The 17,444-nt window shown below is 36.4% G+C and overlaps 4 protein-coding genes across 4 annotated transcripts; 2 read left to right on the plus strand and 2 right to left on the minus strand.

Annotated features, from left to right (window-relative positions):
* Positions 1 to 405: 405 nt before the first annotated feature.
* Positions 406 to 2,796, plus strand: LOC125188596 (putative GPI-anchored protein At4g28100). Its single transcript, XM_048085540.2, has 2 exons — positions 406 to 1,180; positions 2,222 to 2,796. Exons 1-2 carry the CDS (start codon positions 599 to 601, stop codon positions 2,552 to 2,554), a joined length of 915 nt encoding a protein of 304 aa, XP_047941497.1. The 5' UTR covers positions 406 to 598; the 3' UTR covers positions 2,555 to 2,796.
* Positions 2,797 to 4,623: 1,827 nt separating this feature from the next.
* On the minus strand, positions 4,624 to 6,658 carry LOC125191061 (flavanone 3-dioxygenase 2-like). The gene is made up of 4 exons (XM_048088523.2): positions 6,300 to 6,658; positions 5,906 to 6,153; positions 5,238 to 5,559; positions 4,624 to 4,997 (listed from the first exon to the last, which is right to left on the minus strand). Exons 1-4 carry the CDS (start codon positions 6,558 to 6,560, stop codon positions 4,737 to 4,739), a joined length of 1,092 nt encoding a protein of 363 aa, XP_047944480.1. The 5' UTR covers positions 6,561 to 6,658; the 3' UTR covers positions 4,624 to 4,736.
* Positions 6,659 to 6,886: 228 nt separating this feature from the next.
* Positions 6,887 to 8,895, minus strand: LOC125191062 (cytochrome b6-f complex iron-sulfur subunit 1, chloroplastic-like). The gene is made up of 5 exons (XM_048088524.1): positions 8,736 to 8,895; positions 8,432 to 8,655; positions 7,869 to 7,986; positions 7,595 to 7,777; positions 6,887 to 7,121 (listed from the first exon to the last, which is right to left on the minus strand). Exons 1-5 carry the CDS (start codon positions 8,778 to 8,780, stop codon positions 7,020 to 7,022), a joined length of 672 nt encoding a protein of 223 aa, XP_047944481.1. The 5' UTR covers positions 8,781 to 8,895; the 3' UTR covers positions 6,887 to 7,019.
* A 3,636-nt stretch (positions 8,896 to 12,531) lies between these two features.
* LOC125186974 (UPF0481 protein At3g47200-like) lies at positions 12,532 to 14,883 on the plus strand. The gene is made up of 2 exons (XM_048083466.2): positions 12,532 to 12,690; positions 13,463 to 14,883. Exons 1-2 carry the CDS (start codon positions 12,677 to 12,679, stop codon positions 14,748 to 14,750), a joined length of 1,302 nt encoding a protein of 433 aa, XP_047939423.1. The 5' UTR covers positions 12,532 to 12,676; the 3' UTR covers positions 14,751 to 14,883.
* Positions 14,884 to 17,444: the final 2,561 nt, after the last annotated feature.

The following is a 17,444-nucleotide window of genomic DNA, read 5'->3' on the forward strand; positions in this document are numbered from 1 at the left end:
GTTATTCATTCAACACAGACTTCATTATATCGAAAAGCCTAATAAATTGGAATTTCACTATCGACCCATATCATTAACATGAAGAATACGAGCTACGAGAAAATAGTTCGGAGCTCACCCAACACGAGATAGACATACGCTACACTACTTCCGTCTATTAAAATCGACAACGACCTTCTTCACCAGGTCCGATCCCAAAAGTTTGATTACCCAGGTTCGGAGTTCGCCAAACACGAGATAGATGCTCGCTACACTACTTCCGTCTATTAAAATCGACGACGACCTTCTTCATCGTGTCCAACCCTAAGTCTGATGATACCCAGCCTAGCCCACAAGCCACACTATTCTTAGCTAAATAATCTCTAGAGTTTTCATATTTCTTCTTCCATAGTAAAAAAGCAGCCCACAATTCTTCATCACTTCCAAAATCCCTTTTCCTATTTAAAGCAAAAGGCACCTCACACCTTTCTCTCCCTCCCTCCTTCCTTCAACCTCCCCATTTCCAGCCAAAATCCCCATCAATTCAATCCCCATTTCCCCAAAATCCCCAAATCAACCCTCATGAAACCCTAATTGAACCCCCAAATCGCACTCCCCAATGCTCCAACTCACCCTCCTCGCCCTCCTCCTCCTCCTCCCCCGCTCCCTCGCCGGCCTCCTCTCCGAGCCGGCCAAGCCCTCCGACTCCAACACCGTCCCCGCCTTCCCCGCCCAGACCGCCGCCCAGACCTGCCGCCTCGACCTCTCCGCCGAGCTCTTCGGCGGCGTCGGCGCCGCCTGCGGCCGCACCCTCGACCGCAGCCGCTGCTGCCCCGTCCTCGCCGCCTGGCTCTTCGCCGCCCACGCCCGGTCCGCGCTCCAGATCCCCGCCGCGCCGCCGCCGCTCTCCTCCGACCTCCCGATGATGCCCGACGACTCGCAGAGGTGCGTCGACACGCTCCAGTCCTCCCTCGCCGCGCGCGACATCCGCCTCCCCCAGGCCAACGCCTCGTGCGACGCCGTTTTGTGCTTCTGCGGGATCCGCCTCCACCAGATCACCTCGCTCAGCTGCCCCGCCGCGTTCAACGTCACCGGAAACTACAAAAACGCGACTCCGACCGCCGCCGTGAGGAATCTCGAGCGGAATTGCAGAAATTCGTCGTATTCCGGCTGCACGAAGTGCCTCGGCGCGCTGGAGAAGGTGAGCTCGATTCAATTCAATTTCAATTTCAATTCAATCGATTTTATAGGTTTTCCCTCGCATTAATTTCTCAATGATTGATGAATTTTGAAATTCGGAAGCATTCAATTCATTCCGCCATTAATGCTCAGTTTTCAAATCGATTGAAGCAGATGTGAAAATATCTTTTTCGCCTAAATTTTGTGGTCTCAATTAATTTCTCATTTGAAATTTATGTTATTTTTCAATTTTTTGCATGTCAAAGTGAAGATAAAGATTTGATTTTTTTAAGTAAACGGCTTGATTGCTTCGTGATTAGAGCTTTCATATGTAAAAAGTTTTAATCTTTTTCACCTTTTTCTTTGTTTCTTTCCTTTGTAAATTCCAATGATAGTTTTTAGTAAAGTGAACTATCATGCTATAAATGTGTTATATGAACCAACCATTGACACTATATAGTCAATATTAGCATTATTTCTTTATATATATAGTTTTATTCTAATAATTTAGTATGAATTGTAAAATCAAGGTTGGATTTATTTTTTATTCATTTCTTGGATATATAGAGAATAAAAATCCAACCTTGAGTTTTATGTAATTAGGTATACAATTACTTTTATTAATAATAATTTTTGAAAAGTATTAAATGTATGAACTAGACTTAATCACTAGCTCATGCTAGTTGTATAATGGTTTCACATTTACCTTCGCGTCATCGTGACTCGAACACGTGTCATAGTGACTCGAACACCTGACCATTGTTCTACCAATTAAGTGTTGTTTACCAATTAAGTTGTGTTTCATTTATAAACGGTCACAAAATGGATTATCTTTAGAGGGAAATTCATTCTCTATATAACTTATTCATTCACAATTTATTTTCTAGTAATTATTTAACCCTCTTTTAAGTTTGGCATATTCCTACTTGCAATACTCAACTAATTTTAGTTAGGACTCGTGTTACACCCAATGATGTCTATTTTAATCAGATGGAATAAGCTGTCACGTTACTTTTTTAATGTTCATACAAAATGTCTAAAATACCCTCATACGCCCGCGCAGGTGACCGGTGGCAAAAACGGAACAAGTGGAGGAGGTGACGGCGATCGCGCGAGCAGAATGCTGAGCCGGGACTGCCGGCTGATGGGGCTGACGTGGCTGCTGGCCCGCAACAAGACGGCTTACATTCCCACCGTCTCCGCCGTATTGCGCGCCATAATGTACAGCGCGCACCCTCCGCACGAGAACACCTGCTCCCCGGACCAGGAGAACATGCCCCTCGCCGTGGACTCTCTGCAGTTCGACAAATATAACTCCTCGTCGTCGTCTCCGGTGGCCTTTTTTCTTCTTCTTCCGATTTTACCCCTGATAATTTTTTCCTTACTTTTCATGTAGCATAATTGCATTGGCTGGGTATTTTGTCATGAATTATTGGCTGTATACACCTGATCTCTTTACGCTGTCTCTGAAATTAGTGGGGGTTCACGTGTAGCAAGTTGACAAAATGGGAGTGGGGTCATTTTTGTCATTTTGTATCACTGTAAATTTTCAGACATTTTGGTTCGATTGATATGTAGTAGTACGAGAAGGTCTTACTTCACGGTTTTACCATATAAAGTCGCGTGCTAATTACGATACTCCCTCTGTCCGCCATTAAGAGTCTCATTCATGAGTGACACGGATTTTAAAAAATATTATGAAAAATGGGTGGAAGAAAGTTAGTAGAATAAGGGTCTCACTTATATATATACTATTAGTTTTAAAAGAAATGTGAATGGAATGAGTAAGTGGAAGGTGGGACCATATTACCATTTATGGTAAAAATGAACCGGGACTCTTATTAGCGGATAGACTAAAATGGAAAAACGAGACTTTTATTCACGGACGGAGGGAGTATTACCCATGTCATTATATTTGTGCTTAGAATATTATTCAAATTATAGGTATACTAAAATACAGATGGTATTCGATTGGATATAGTAAAGAAGGTTGTTGCTGTCGTCAAAGGATTGTTTGTGAGCCGAGCCAGTTATCTTTATTAATGGACGGCGGATGAATAAGGCTATTTGAATTTTAATCTCGCAGTTTTACAAATCGAATTTAATAGATTTTCGACTCTCATGGGTCAGTGGTGTGGTCGGTCGACTTCTTATTACACTTACATTAATGCTATAAGCACATTCTGTTCACTCGATCCTTACGTGACGACAATGGCTCTGATGAGACGCCAACTTATTTAATTATTTTTCGCACACAAAAAATTTAAAAATTCTACATTTACTATTGGAGACAAAGAGGAGAAAGATCGAATCTTTCAAACAAAAAAAGTTAATTTACTTTTCAAGACTCGAGCAACTCCCAAGATGGAGTATGTTGGTCATTTCTAGTTTGTGTGAAAATAAATAAATAAATGGAAACATTCATCGATTTCAATGTTTGTTAATTTTGAACAACAAAAGGCTTAGATCAGAAAACCTTATTTGGGAATTTACAAATTGGAGCATCACATGATCAAAGGCAATTTAATATGTTTGGGCACATGTTTTGAAAGAGGGAATCACGGCTGGATGTTTGTCTTCATCTTGATTTTCACCATCTCCTTGTATCTTATTCCTTTGTTTTATTTTGCTAAACCATTTTATAATATCTATATATACCACGACAAAAATATAATATTTGTGAAATATGGACAAAAGCATTTCGCCTATTAATGGGCTCCATAATGTTCAAATAATGTGGTTAATATGGTCCATGATTTTGATTGAAATTTCATGATCAACCCACGACCCACGACTGATTTAATTACACTAATACTCCCTCCGTCCCGCTTTAGGAGTCCCGGTTGAGTCGGGTACATGTTTTAAGAAAAAAGTGTTTGAGTGTGTAATAAATAAATGTTGTAATGGATGTTGGGACCCACTTTTAATTAAGTATCCAATAAATAAATGTTGTAGTGGATGTTGGGACCCACTTTTAACACTTTTTTATTAGTTGTAGTGGATGTACGGACTCACTATTAACACTTTTAACACTAGGCATTTTTTATTAATTTATCCTACCGGGACTCATAAAGCGGGACACCCAAAATTAATCAACTGAGACTCCTAAAGCGGGACAGAGGAAGTACTATTTTCTAAATTGAAACTCTTTAGTTTAATGAATAATTATTGTTTTTAACTTTTAATTATATTTAGTTCTAAAATATTATAATTAAAAAATAATTCTTTGATTATTATGATTTTAAAATCCATAATTTGAGTGTATAATCTCTGCAAGAATCGTTAAATATTAATTACGGTTATTATATAGTATTATTAGTAGTGGGCTATATGGTGAGACAAAAATCACAAGAAAGAGAATTATTTTCGTGGTAGCAATTTCATCAAAATAAACTTTACTATAATCTATCTCATCTTCAATTTTCCAAGCTAAAATTTTTTATAATAATAAAAAATTTAACGGTAGGAAAGGATTCAATACATCTTTATTAACTGCCATAGGACTTAGAAGTAGATGTAAATAAAATAGGAAACGAAAAACATATAAATAAAACATCATACTACCCTTTTGATTTGACTCATATCAATTCATTTTGTTGGGCTTTAAGTGCCAGCAAAGCAGTCTTCCCACGAACTGTGCTACTTTGTTGGATTTTAATATAGTCTTTATACTTAATGGGCTCATATTGGGCCGAACCATTGTCAGCTACAAGTGGGCTTGCAGGCCCAATAAAGCTCGATAACTGAGGCCCATGGCCCACAGCTATCGAAATCCTTGTTCGTTGCGCATTCACCGTTGCTCGATGCTCCACGCTCTTGTACCTCCCGTTGCTCAATATCTATCGTTAAACACATGGTTACAAGACGATAATAAAAAATTTAGTTGGTAAGATGTTTGTCTATTAAACGAAGGTAAATTTAGTTGGTATTTGCAAAAAAGATTTAACGAGGTTCGGCCTTAAATTAATTTCTGAATTTTTTTCTAGATATTTCTTTTTCTTTCGAAAAACATAATCTAACAATGTTAGATCGTATAATCCTTCGAATACTCAATCTTACGTAAATCAGACAATACTAACCTCCAAATAATCTCCAATGTTGACAAGAAAAGAGCCAGGAACATGGTGGACTGCATACCATGTTTGATCATGTTTGATTTGCAAACCATCCACACCATTTTGTGTCAAAAAGGTGAGTGCACCATGATCAGAGTGAGCAGCCAGCCCTAATGTTTTGTGTGGCTCAGGACATGGTGGATAGTAGTTGGCTGCAAGAATCTGAACTCCCTCACCCAAACACTCTTCTATGTACCCCTTTTCAAGCCCTAAGCCCTCCGATATCGCCTCAAATATCTTCATCGCCATCTCCCACACCCGCTCCAAGTATTCCCTTGCAACATTACTTCACATAAAATTTTGCTCACACGTTAGCTTCTTGATAAATGTTTTGAAAATCGGATCGGACCATAATGGGAGGCCCATTTGGTACGAAGGAAATGATTTATACTTTCTCAGTTCCAAGGTAAGTGATAGTAGTATATTATTTGGAAAAAATGACAATTTTTTTTATATCCTATACTTTTTTTTTTTTTAACTTAGTTCACTAAATATCAATTTCTTATTCCTCATATCTCATGCTCAAAGAAATAATAATATAAGTTATATAACCAACTAACATACTCTATCTTATTCTTGACATGATTTATGATTAGATGGTTCGACATGAATTTTAAGAAATATGAATGAACCTGTAATTAGGAGGATTGTGAGGCCAAAGGTGAAAGGTGTCTTGGAAAGGATGACCATAATGTCTGAAAAAGTCCCTCCAATGAAGATTATGCTTCTTTGATGTGTTCAAACTTGTCCCATATCTAACCGGGCTCATTACATCATCTGATGCATACTTCATTTTCTCCCTCAAATTCAGACCAAAAAATTCCTTAGCAACTTCCATCATTTCCTCTATCAATGCCTCCTCAATCCCATGATTAGTGATCTACCACCAAAATGAAATAGTAAGGGTAAAATAAGTACATTACATTCATTGAGAGAATCCATAACCTAACACGAATCTTATACGTACATAAGTTTGATGCTATATTGATCAAGATAGCATCGAACTTGTAATGCAAGGTGACTAACCGTAAAAATTCCCCAATCACGACAAGCAGAGGCGATTGCTCTGACGGTAGAATCCCTAGTTTGAGAAGCTCCGTTTAGACCACTTATATCGATTATCGGAATCTGGGCATAGTTTACAGACAAAGGGTTTCCCTCTAATGGTAGAATGAATTCAAATGGCAACTTGTTCAACTTAGGCATAGTTTCAACAAGACTCTTAACCCCATTCTTGAGATTGATTGTACTAACATCAACATCCTTGGTTTCTTCTTTTTCAGACATGTTAGAGAGAAATAGAGAGAGGAATGTGTTGTGGAAGAAGTTCAAATATGTGAAAGGATACTAAAACGTGTAGGTTTTTGCTGAAAATTTATGCCTAGTGGCCTTTGCATGCAAATGGGACAAAATGATGTCTAATTACATAGATTGCATCACGTGAACTTGTATGTATATATTTACTAGTAATATTTTTTAAGAGGGTCAATAATGATTTCACATCTACCGTATGATGAATCGAACCCATGACTAATTAGTTGAAGTAAAAACGTCTAACCAACTGAGCTGCACTTTATCGTCACGTGAACTTGTATATATAGATGCCAAGAACGTGAGGTATGCAATCTATTGCATAAATTAAATTGAAAATTATGATTTACACAAATTATAGTATGCATAAAAAATATATGGTGACATCAAGTTTTTTTCTTGAGGGATGCACAAATGGGAGTGTTCTAGAGAGATCTAAGACCACCATGGATTCTCTCCGGTTCTAAAATCAGTCTCCACCCATGGAACAAACACCACCTTCCCATCATCAAGGTCTGCATGAGCCAAAGCCAAAGACTGCACAAACAAAAATATTAAAAATCATATTACATCTCAATTCCACAATATGAAATTATTTCTATTTTCCCATTGTAAATTGTATCCGAAAATTATAGTGAAATTTTTGGCCTAGTATTGCCCCTAGACATAGATACACATCTTATCAAACTGAGGAAAATAATTCATGTGTTTCTCTTGTTTTATTCGTGATTATCATAATGAGTCGGGTCAAGATACGTATCCAAACCTATCTTCAATAGCATATTTGTAACTATAAATACCAACAAGATAAAAAATACGCCACTGAAATATGGTTTAGATCCGAATCTTGACTTATCTCACATTGAGATGGACTCACCTACGAACACCAATTGATTAGGATCTCGAGCCACAAATTTAGAGGTAAACCAACTCAACAACAAGAATATGAGTAACTTTGCCTCAATTTCTATAAAATGTAACAAAAAGAAATGTTTTTTGTCCAAACTTACCAAGGGAGCAGGTCCTCTAACAACTTTTCCTTGGTTATTGTATTGTGATCCGTGGCACGGGCACATGAACTTGTTCTCAGCTTTGTTCCACGGCACGACACAGCCAAGGTGGGTGCAGACAGCATTGATACCATACGTTGCAAGTGTTCTGTCGTTCTCCACAACAAGGTAGGTGGGATCACCCTGAAAAAACCATCCAAGAATCGATCACACATCCCCCTCGCAAAAACCTATCTTTCTAGCATCTGAAAATGGATACAATGCCATTAGTTACCTTCAATCCCTGTGTGAGGGTCCGATCGCCTGGCCCGTGCGTTTTGAGCCATTCCTCTGCAACAATGTCGTTCCCCAACGCATCCTTGGCGGGAGTGCCACCGCCACCCCCTCCGGAACTGTACTCAGTTACCAGATCACACACGGAGTCAGGAGGCACGTAAAAGTAATGCACAAACCGATACGATAGAATTTGATCAACATAGGCCGGTCGCAGATTAGGATATCGAGCCCTATGGATGTCGAACACGAAGCCCTCAACAAGTAGAACCGCTCGAGAATCCACACATCACATATTTAAGTGAAATGCAATCGACAAACTAAGCTAACACAAAGAAACTCCCCCAATTCAATCAACCAACAGTAGCAATTTATCTCACAAATCAAACAATCAGACATTTTCCCCAAATCAAAAGCAGAGAACGAACACACATCCATCAATTAACACAAAATTGAATCGAATTCCCCAGCAATTTCTCAAATTCGTCAATCAAACAACCAAATCACACGATCAATTGAATAAAAAAAAGGCCTAATTGAAGCAGAGATGGAGAGGAAACTGACCCAGGCGGAACAAAGAAGTAAGTGTAGGGCAACAACATCCCGGTAGAAGGAAGGGCAATGGCGCCGAGAAGCAGCAGATTCATGAGCTCTCTCTTGCCCATGTCGGGCACGCGATCGGCCGGCACGCTCGTGGCCATGCACCGGACCTTCATCCCCTTCCCCTTCCCGACCTTCGCCACCGCCACATTGAAGCATCGGTTCATCCCATTCTTGCCGGAGCAGAGCTGGTCGGTCGAATCAAGTCAATAAACTCGCAATTGATGAATGGAGTTGGAATTGGGGAATTGAGGAGAGGGGAATTTACCTGAGAAGGGGCGATGGCGGGAGAGAGCGTGGTTGAGGAAGCCATTATTGGAATGTTTGTGTGGAAAGGAGTGATTTTTAGAGGGATTTTGAGCTAAGTGAAGACCACAAGCTTCTAAGATAAGGTGATGATTTTGTAAGCCACATGTTGCTTTGGGATATTATAAGTGTGCTTTTTTATTTTGTTAAAAATGAAAATGGCTAAATAGGAGTAATAGAATGGCAAAGAAAAAGAAATTGAGTCAATGGATCACTCCCTTGGTCCTATTATAGGTTGAATTAGTCAATGGATTACTCCCTCCGTCCTATTATAGGTGGAACGTATGGTTGTTTTGCAAAAACGATATTCCTTCTGTCCCAACTAAGTTGAGTCGTATTTCTTTTTAGGAATTCCGATTAAGTTGAGTTATTTTTTTTTTGACAAAAAACATACTACCTCCGTCCCTGAAAATTTGTCCCATTTTTCCATTTCTGTCCGTCTCCCAAAATTTGTTTCATTTCACTTTTACCATTTTTGGTAGTGGACCTCATATTCCACTAACTCATTCATACTTACATTTTATTATAAAAAAATTAATATATAAAAGTAAGATCCACATTTCACTAACTTTTTCAACTCACTTTCCATTACATTTCTTAAAACTCATGCCGGGTCAAATTGAAACAAATTTTGGGGGACGGGGGTAGTTATATTTAATCACATTTATTTTATTTCATCACCTATCTTATTCTTTCTTTATCTCAACTTAGTTGAAACAGAGGAGGTAACACATACTCCCCCGTCTCCGATTAATTTCACTCTTTTTCATTTCGGTTCATCCCTCAATAATTTTCACACTTCATTTTTACCATAAATGGTAAGTAGATCTCACATTCCACTAACTCATTTCACTCACATTTTATTATAAAACCAATATAAAAAAAAATGGTCTTACATTCCACAAACTTTTTCAACCAACTTTTTTTTACATTTCTTAAAACTTGTCTCCGGTCAAAGAGCGACAATTAATCGGGGACGGAGGGAGTAGAGAGATAGGAGAGAAGTAAAGTAAATAAGAGAATAATATAAATGAGACTCGCTTCTATATTATTCTCTTTTTCAATTTACATTCTTAGAACTTTAATTATTTATTATTATTTTCACAAACAACAGCTCAAAATAAAGTATTCCCACCGTTTCTTCATAGTTGAGTCATTTTTTTATTTCGGGAAGTTTCTTCATAGTTGAGTCATCTCTATATATGGGACCTTTTTCTCTTTCTTACTTTACTCTCTCTTACTTTATTCTCTCTACTTTATTCACTTTATATTTTATTCTCTCTACCTTTTTCTTTCTCTTATTTTTTTATCTATTTATTTAGGGGTAACTGCTTTAAAGTCACCAACTTTCCATGAATTCCGATTTTTCCCACGAACTTTAAAAAGTTCGTGTAATGTCACGAACTTTATTGTCGGTTGTCATTTTCTCATGTCAGGTTTTTGGGTCTGATTCAAACTGTTCGTTTCCTATTAAGACAATGTCCAAATTATTTTATCTTAGTATCTTTATCTTTGTCTTTGAAATAACTTCGCGTGGGTACCTTGTACGCCTCAATCGGAACTCGGATGAAGAAGTTATGACCATTTGATGAAGGTTGCGACCTTGTAGTATCATAATGGCCATAACTTCTTCATCCGAGTTTCGATTGAGGCATACAAGGTACCCACGCGAAGCTATTTCAAAGACGAAGATAACGATAGTAAGATAAAAGAATTTGGATATTGTCTTAATAGAAAACGAATAGTTTGAATCAAACCCGAAAACCTGACATGGGAAAATGACATCCGACAATAAAGTTCGTGACATTACACGAACTTTTTAAAGTTCATGGGAAAACCGAAACTCATGGAAAGTTGGTGACTTTAAAAGCAGTTACCCCATTTATTTAACACACTCAATATTCTTTTCTAAAATTCCGTGCCGAAATGTTTTGCTTCAACTATGGCGAAATGGAGGGAGTACTATTTTCACTTTTGGATAGAGGAATTACTATTTTAATTGGGCGGAGATAATAGTACTAATACCTAATTAAGAATTGGTTAAATTGTCATTTTGACAGTTAATATCTTATTTTAATTGTCTATGTTACGAAAAATATAATTGAATCAAAGTTCATAATATAATTTTGAAGTGAACTTCAAAAATGATTCCTGGATTATGGGTTTATCTTGAAAATAGTCCATGGACTTCAAAAATATCATCAATAGTCCTGGACTAAGTGTTAATATCAAAAACGGTCCTTTTGCACTGTTTCGAGACGAAAATGCCCTTTTGAGGGGTTTTGGGGGATTTGGACAATTTGGTCTTTTCACACTTTTAACATTTTAAATCTGATATTATTTCAGTTATGTATTAACTCTGATATTATTTCAAAATTATCATTCTTCTTTCTTTTTGTCATCTTTCACTTTGTTTCTTTATTTCAATATTAGATTTAATTTATAAAATTAAATTTTAAATTTGATTTTTAAATATCAATAAATTTTTTTAATTAAAACTATTAATTCATGGACATTATAAATATTGATTAAAACTATTAATTTTTGTTATTTAATACTCCCTCCGACCCAAGTTAAGTGACTTGTATTCTTTTTTGGGGTGTCCCACTATAAGTGACCTATTTCAATTTTTAGCAAAAAGTCATCTCTCTTACTTTATTCCCCACATACTTTATTCTCTCTTCTCTCCTCTACTTTTCCCTCTCTCATACTTTACTCTCTCCACTTTAACTTATTTAAATACCATTCCTTAAATCTCGTGCCCAAAAGAAGTAGGTCACTTATCTTGGGACGGAGGGAGTATAATATTCAGCTGAATTGAAGAAGTACCGAAAAATAATAGTATTAATCATGATGGAAAAATAAGAGCTATTCTATTTAGCCTTCGTTCGGTTGTTATAATTGCTTGTGATTGAATATTATGAAGTTGACTAAAAATTTTATATAGGATTATTTTTGTTGAAATTTTCTAGTCATTTTGATTGTTTTCAAATTAATAAACGAAAACTATATTAGTTTTGCATTAGATACATATTTATTTCTGAATAAATCGTGTTATATGATCTATTTATGATTAAAGCTATTAAATATTGATTAAAACTAAAGCGTTGTCATATCTTATTGATTAAATATTAGACACTATCAAATATTGATTATGACTATTAATTTTTGTTATTTATTAATTTTTATAATTAAAAAAATTTATTGATATTTAAAAACTGAAATTTAAAATTTAATTTTGTAAAATTAAATCTAATATTGAAATAAAGAAACAGATGACAAAAGAGAAGAAAAATGATAATTTTGAAATAATATCAGATTTAATACATAACTGAAATAATATCAGTTTTAACATGTTAAAAGTGTAAAAAGACCAAATTGCCCAAACCCTCCAAAACCCCTCAAAAGGGCATTTTCGTCTCAAAACAGTGCAAAAAGACCGTTTTTTATATTAACCCTTAGTTCAGGGACTACTGGTGATATTTTTAAAGTCCAGGGACTATTTTCAAGATAAACCCATAGTACAGGACCATTTTTAAAATTCACTCTATAATTTTAGTTTGAGCCTAATAAATGATAGTAGTTGTAAAAATAAAACATCATTATATTTTGATCATATGTAACAATTTTAGTTCGAGCCTAATAAATGATAGTAGTTGTAAAAATAAAACATCATTGATATTTTGATCGTACGTAACAATTATAGCCACACATCTCACCAGAACCGAACTCATACTTAAATGCTTCCCTTCTGCACAATCATTCATCTCAAATTCTATATTAGTAAAAATCAATTTTACATTAAAGAAAGATTCGGAACTAAATTTGAGGCAGATCCAGATAGAGGAGCTTGATCTGCAGCTTCAATCGCTCTCTCTCTCTCCACCAAACAAGCTAGCAAGAATGCAAGATAATAGGTGACTTTTCTAGCCATGTTCGTTTATCATACTATTCTTATTATGTAATTACGGTTTAGAGTAGAAAGAGACCTGATGTGGAGATAATGCTGATAAAAAAGAAGATTTGATTGAATATTAAAGAGCTATTTGCTTCTAATATCACAACCTTTGGTAGAAATTTGGTATTTCTCATAAACTTAAAACGTGTACTCCCTCCGTCCGCTATTAGGAATCCAAGTCACTTTTGCGCACTTGTTTTGTAAAAATGATAATAAATAGTTAAAGTGAAGAAATGACGAGGAAGAATAATGTTAAGACGACTCTTATCAACATTATTCTCCATCTTACTTTACCATTTCTCTACTTTAACTATTTATTATCACTTTTACAAAACGAGTGTGCAAAAGTGACCGGGACTCCTAATGGCGGACGGAAGGAGTACTATATAAAAGCGGCGTCGTTTATTATGTTCGTTGTTTTATTCAACTATAAGATCCGACTTGCGGAAAATACCAAATTTCTACCAAACTTTGTGAGGTTAGGGACAATTACCCCAGGATGATCAATGTCGAACGAATTTATGCTTCGAACTGTCGGAGCCTTCATTTTTTTAGTTCAATATAAGAAGAATGAAGTAGAACAATCTTATAATGAACTTCGTGTCGTCTATTAATGAAGTCCTTATTACTTTGACAGTTCAGTACTAGGAATTAGTTCTGCATATATCACAATCCCCGTTATATATCCCATTATTAGATGTAAGTCAGTGACTAACTATAGACACATGTAGAACTTTTGAGTGTATGACAAACAGAGAAGAAGAAACTTCTAGATCCGTCACTGTCCAATCACGGCGGCGCAAGCTGCACAGAGTGCCAATACAGTTGCGACAAGGCAAAAAGCAAATCTATGAGCCGGTAGTGGTGCCCCTCGGCCCCTACCACCATCGCCTGCATCCACAGTCGCATCTAGTGGAGCCACTCAAGAACAAGCTAAAGGATATAGTTTGCGGGGACTTCACCAGCAAAAGCCTCTTTCTGTGTAGCATATGTGCGCGGCTAGATGAAATCCGCTATTTCTATGGCGGAGCAGATGGCTACACGGACGGGGAATTGGCTGAAATGATGCTTCGCGACGCCTGCTTCCTCATATGCTATATCGAACGTGGTGAAACTTTTAACCTAATTTTCCAACGCCTGGGAGTGTCCGGGGTATTGTTCATGGCACGCGATATGTTTATGCTGGAGAATCAGATTCCGTTATGGCTCATCTCCTTAATTCACCCGGATCACAATTCATTGTTGTGTCAATACTTGAGCTACAATAATTTTGGGGATAATAGGTTGACACAACTTCCATGGGCAAATGGGAGAGGGGAAGAGCCTCTTCACTTACTCGAAGCTCTGTGCACTAGCTTATTCCTCGATGAGACACAAGAATATTCGAGTAATCTTTTGCGGCTTGTCAAAAAATGTAATAATCTTTACACAGGGAAGCAAGGCTCAAGAACAAACTGGCAAATGATGAACACTCCCTTTTGGTCCGCGACTGATCTGAAAGCAAAGGGCGTTCATTTCAGGCGGAGTTCGTATTGTCTGACGGATATCAAGTTCGAATCCTTTGCATGGTATGCTGAACTCCACCTTCCTTTCTTCTACATCACCTACAATAGCAAAGTATTCTTCTCTAATGCTATTGCATTCGAGATGTCGCCTGAGACAGATACAAACATGGGCGTCACGGCTTACTTTAATTTCATGAAAATTATGATCAGCAACGCTAAAGATGTAAAGGTGCTGCGGGAGAAAGACATATTGTACAGCATGTTGGCGAACGATGAAGAGGTGGTTGAAATGGTTAAGAGCATCGATACTTATGGATTTGCGAGCAATTTCTTTTTTAGTGATGTGAATATGAGGATTGAGAAGCACTGCACTAGCAAAGCAAGGACATGGATGGCCGAACTAATCAACACCAACTTTCGGAGCCCATGGTCTGTTATAGCTCTCGCGGCCGCCACTTTTCTGCTATGCCTCACTTTTATACAAACCTACTTCACAATCAATCCCACCAATTAAACACTATTGCCACTTGATTCCATCTTCTATTGCAGGAGTATGTACGTTTGTAATGTTATTTCCATTGGGAGCCAAACTTAGTTTGTTTGTCTACACCTCATGAATTTCATGTTTTATTTTTAAGTTTGGAATATATTGTTTGTATTTATATAAGTCTCTATCATAAAAAATATATCACGAGTGAATAAAGTGAGTGAACAATAAGATAAGTAAAAATAGTTACCATAAATAATACTACTCTAGTGTCTATATGTTTTATAGATAGATAGATTGATAGATAAATAAAAATGGCAAAAGATACCTATGCGGCTACGCCCTCTATCTAAGAAAATTTGTCATGTTTTGATCCGGTAAGAATTTTAAAAATTGTAATGAAAAATGAGTTTTATAATAAATCGTAAGTGGAAACGGAATGTGAAGTCCATTATAAAAATGATAAAAGTGATATGTGACCAACTTTGTAGTAGGGCGGAAATGGAAATAAATGAAAAAGTTGGGAAGACGGAGGGGAGTATTATTTATAAATTGATGGAGTGATCAGTATATGTAAATACAAATATTACAAGAAAAACGAAACTATTACTACTACTTTACACACAATTATATTACCAAGCTTTATCACAAACGTTGACAATCTATTAACTTCTTTACATACAAATTTTTTAGGGTAATTGAAAAATGAGATGCAAGATCGGTCACTCATTTTTATTAAATGAGTGGTCCAGATTTTGCCACTCAAAAAATAATTTTAGATTAATTTATTATGAAATGACAGAATGGTAATTTCATGATTTAATTAATTCTCATCATCACCGAGGCTGCACATGAATCTCGACAGCAGATCCTTCCCATCGGAAAACCCCAGCTTCCGCCGCTCTCTGATAAAATCTCGCGAGACGGCGTGGATTGTCCCGATCACGCGGCGCAGCCTCCTCTCGCTGCCGATGTTGAAAAAACTCTTCGTCTTCCACACAATCGGAGAAGTCGCCATCGCCCTCTCCGCCGAGAGCTTCGACGCCAGATCGTCGACAATTTCTTAGTTTGGTACTTCAATATATAGTCTTTCGTGTTTGTGTACTGTCTTTGTATATGGCTGTTGATACGTGAACAAACAATAATGGATCTATTCGACGAGGTTGATGATTTTAGTGGAAGATTTAATTTTCATGTTAAAATGGTGGAGGCGTGTGCTAGTATGGTCTGATATGCTAATGGATTATGCACCTATGCAGTTTCTGTTAATCAATTTTTTTGATTCATTGGTTTCCTGATTATGTTTTGTGTGTGCATCTGATACTGCTTGTGTGATGCATTAGCTTCTCCCTTTTCTAGGTTGTAAATACTTTTCACATTTCCAACATTAAGTCTATTCATTAGTATGAAGGATCATTTTAATTTTGAAAATATATTTCATGCCCAAAATCTTGATTAATTGAACAATTAAGCTTGATTATACCAGATCGTTGACATGAAAATAGTTGACATAAATTATTTGTAAAATATTGTTGTTGACATCGTAGTTGACATAAATAATATAGGTCGTTGACATAAAAATATTTGTTGTTGACATAAATTATATGTAAAATGTTGTTGTTGACATTTGTTAGTTGTTGACATTTTAATACGAGTTGTTGACATTCGATATTCTGGCTATTGATATGTGAATTATAAGTCTTATTTTTTAGTTGTTGACATTTTAATACTAGTTGTTGACATTCGATATTCTCGGTATTGATATGTGAATTATAAGTGTTATTTTATTGAAGATTTGAAGATTTGAATGTTAAAGATTTGAAGATTTGCAGCTAGAGTTTTAGAGAGGGTTTTAGAAAATGATTTCAAATACAATTTAATTAAAAGACAATTATACCCCCGTGTTGACATAATGTGATAGCTGTTGACATTAAGTTAATCTTGTGAATTAGTGGCTGAGATTGCATCTCATTTCTCAATTATGCCAAAAAATCTCATCCTAACAAGACCCTCCGTCCCATAAAAATATGCATTCTTTCTTTTTTAGTCCGTCCCACACGAATATGCACTTTCCAATTTTCGTATCTTTTCTTTCTAATGAGGTGGGATCCATTCTCCACTAATAAAACTTTAATTACTTTTTCTCTCTACCTCTCTTTTACTTTACCAATTTTGTATTCCATCCATTCCATAAAAATAGAGTCATTTTACCATTTTGGTACGAGTCCATAGTAGGGGTGCGGTTGGTTCACCATTAGTGTTTTCAAGAGTTTACAGATATTATGCTTTTCAAGGTTTTATGGTTAGAAAATTTGTCCACCTTATAGCGTTTGGTAGAAGTTTATTAAACTATGAAAATATTGTGTACTATGTTTGGTTCAATTTTGTATCATAAAATAAAACAAATGAAGAGACAATTCTACCCATGTACTCCCTCCGTTTCATAGTAGTAGAGTCATTTTGTCATTTCGGTACGTTCCATAGTAGTAGAGTCATTTCCTTTTTTGGTAAAAGTCAACACATTTCTTCCCACCTACTTTACTCTCTTTTATTTTATTCTCTCTACATCTCTCTACCTTTTTCATTTCCTACTTTATTCTTTATTTACTTAACTCATCTAACACAACTTTTCTTAATCTCCGTGTCGAAAAGTAAAGCCTCCACTACTATAGAACGGAGGGAGTATAATTTATCTATTGACTAAAACGCCCTAAGCTTGCT

The sequence above is a fragment of the Salvia hispanica genome, chromosome 5 (assembly GCF_029641045.1).
Source record: "Salvia hispanica isolate PSC_SH4W2 chromosome 5, Shi_PSC_v1, whole genome shotgun sequence".
NCBI classification, from domain to species: domain Eukaryota; kingdom Viridiplantae; phylum Streptophyta; class Magnoliopsida; order Lamiales; family Lamiaceae; genus Salvia; species Salvia hispanica.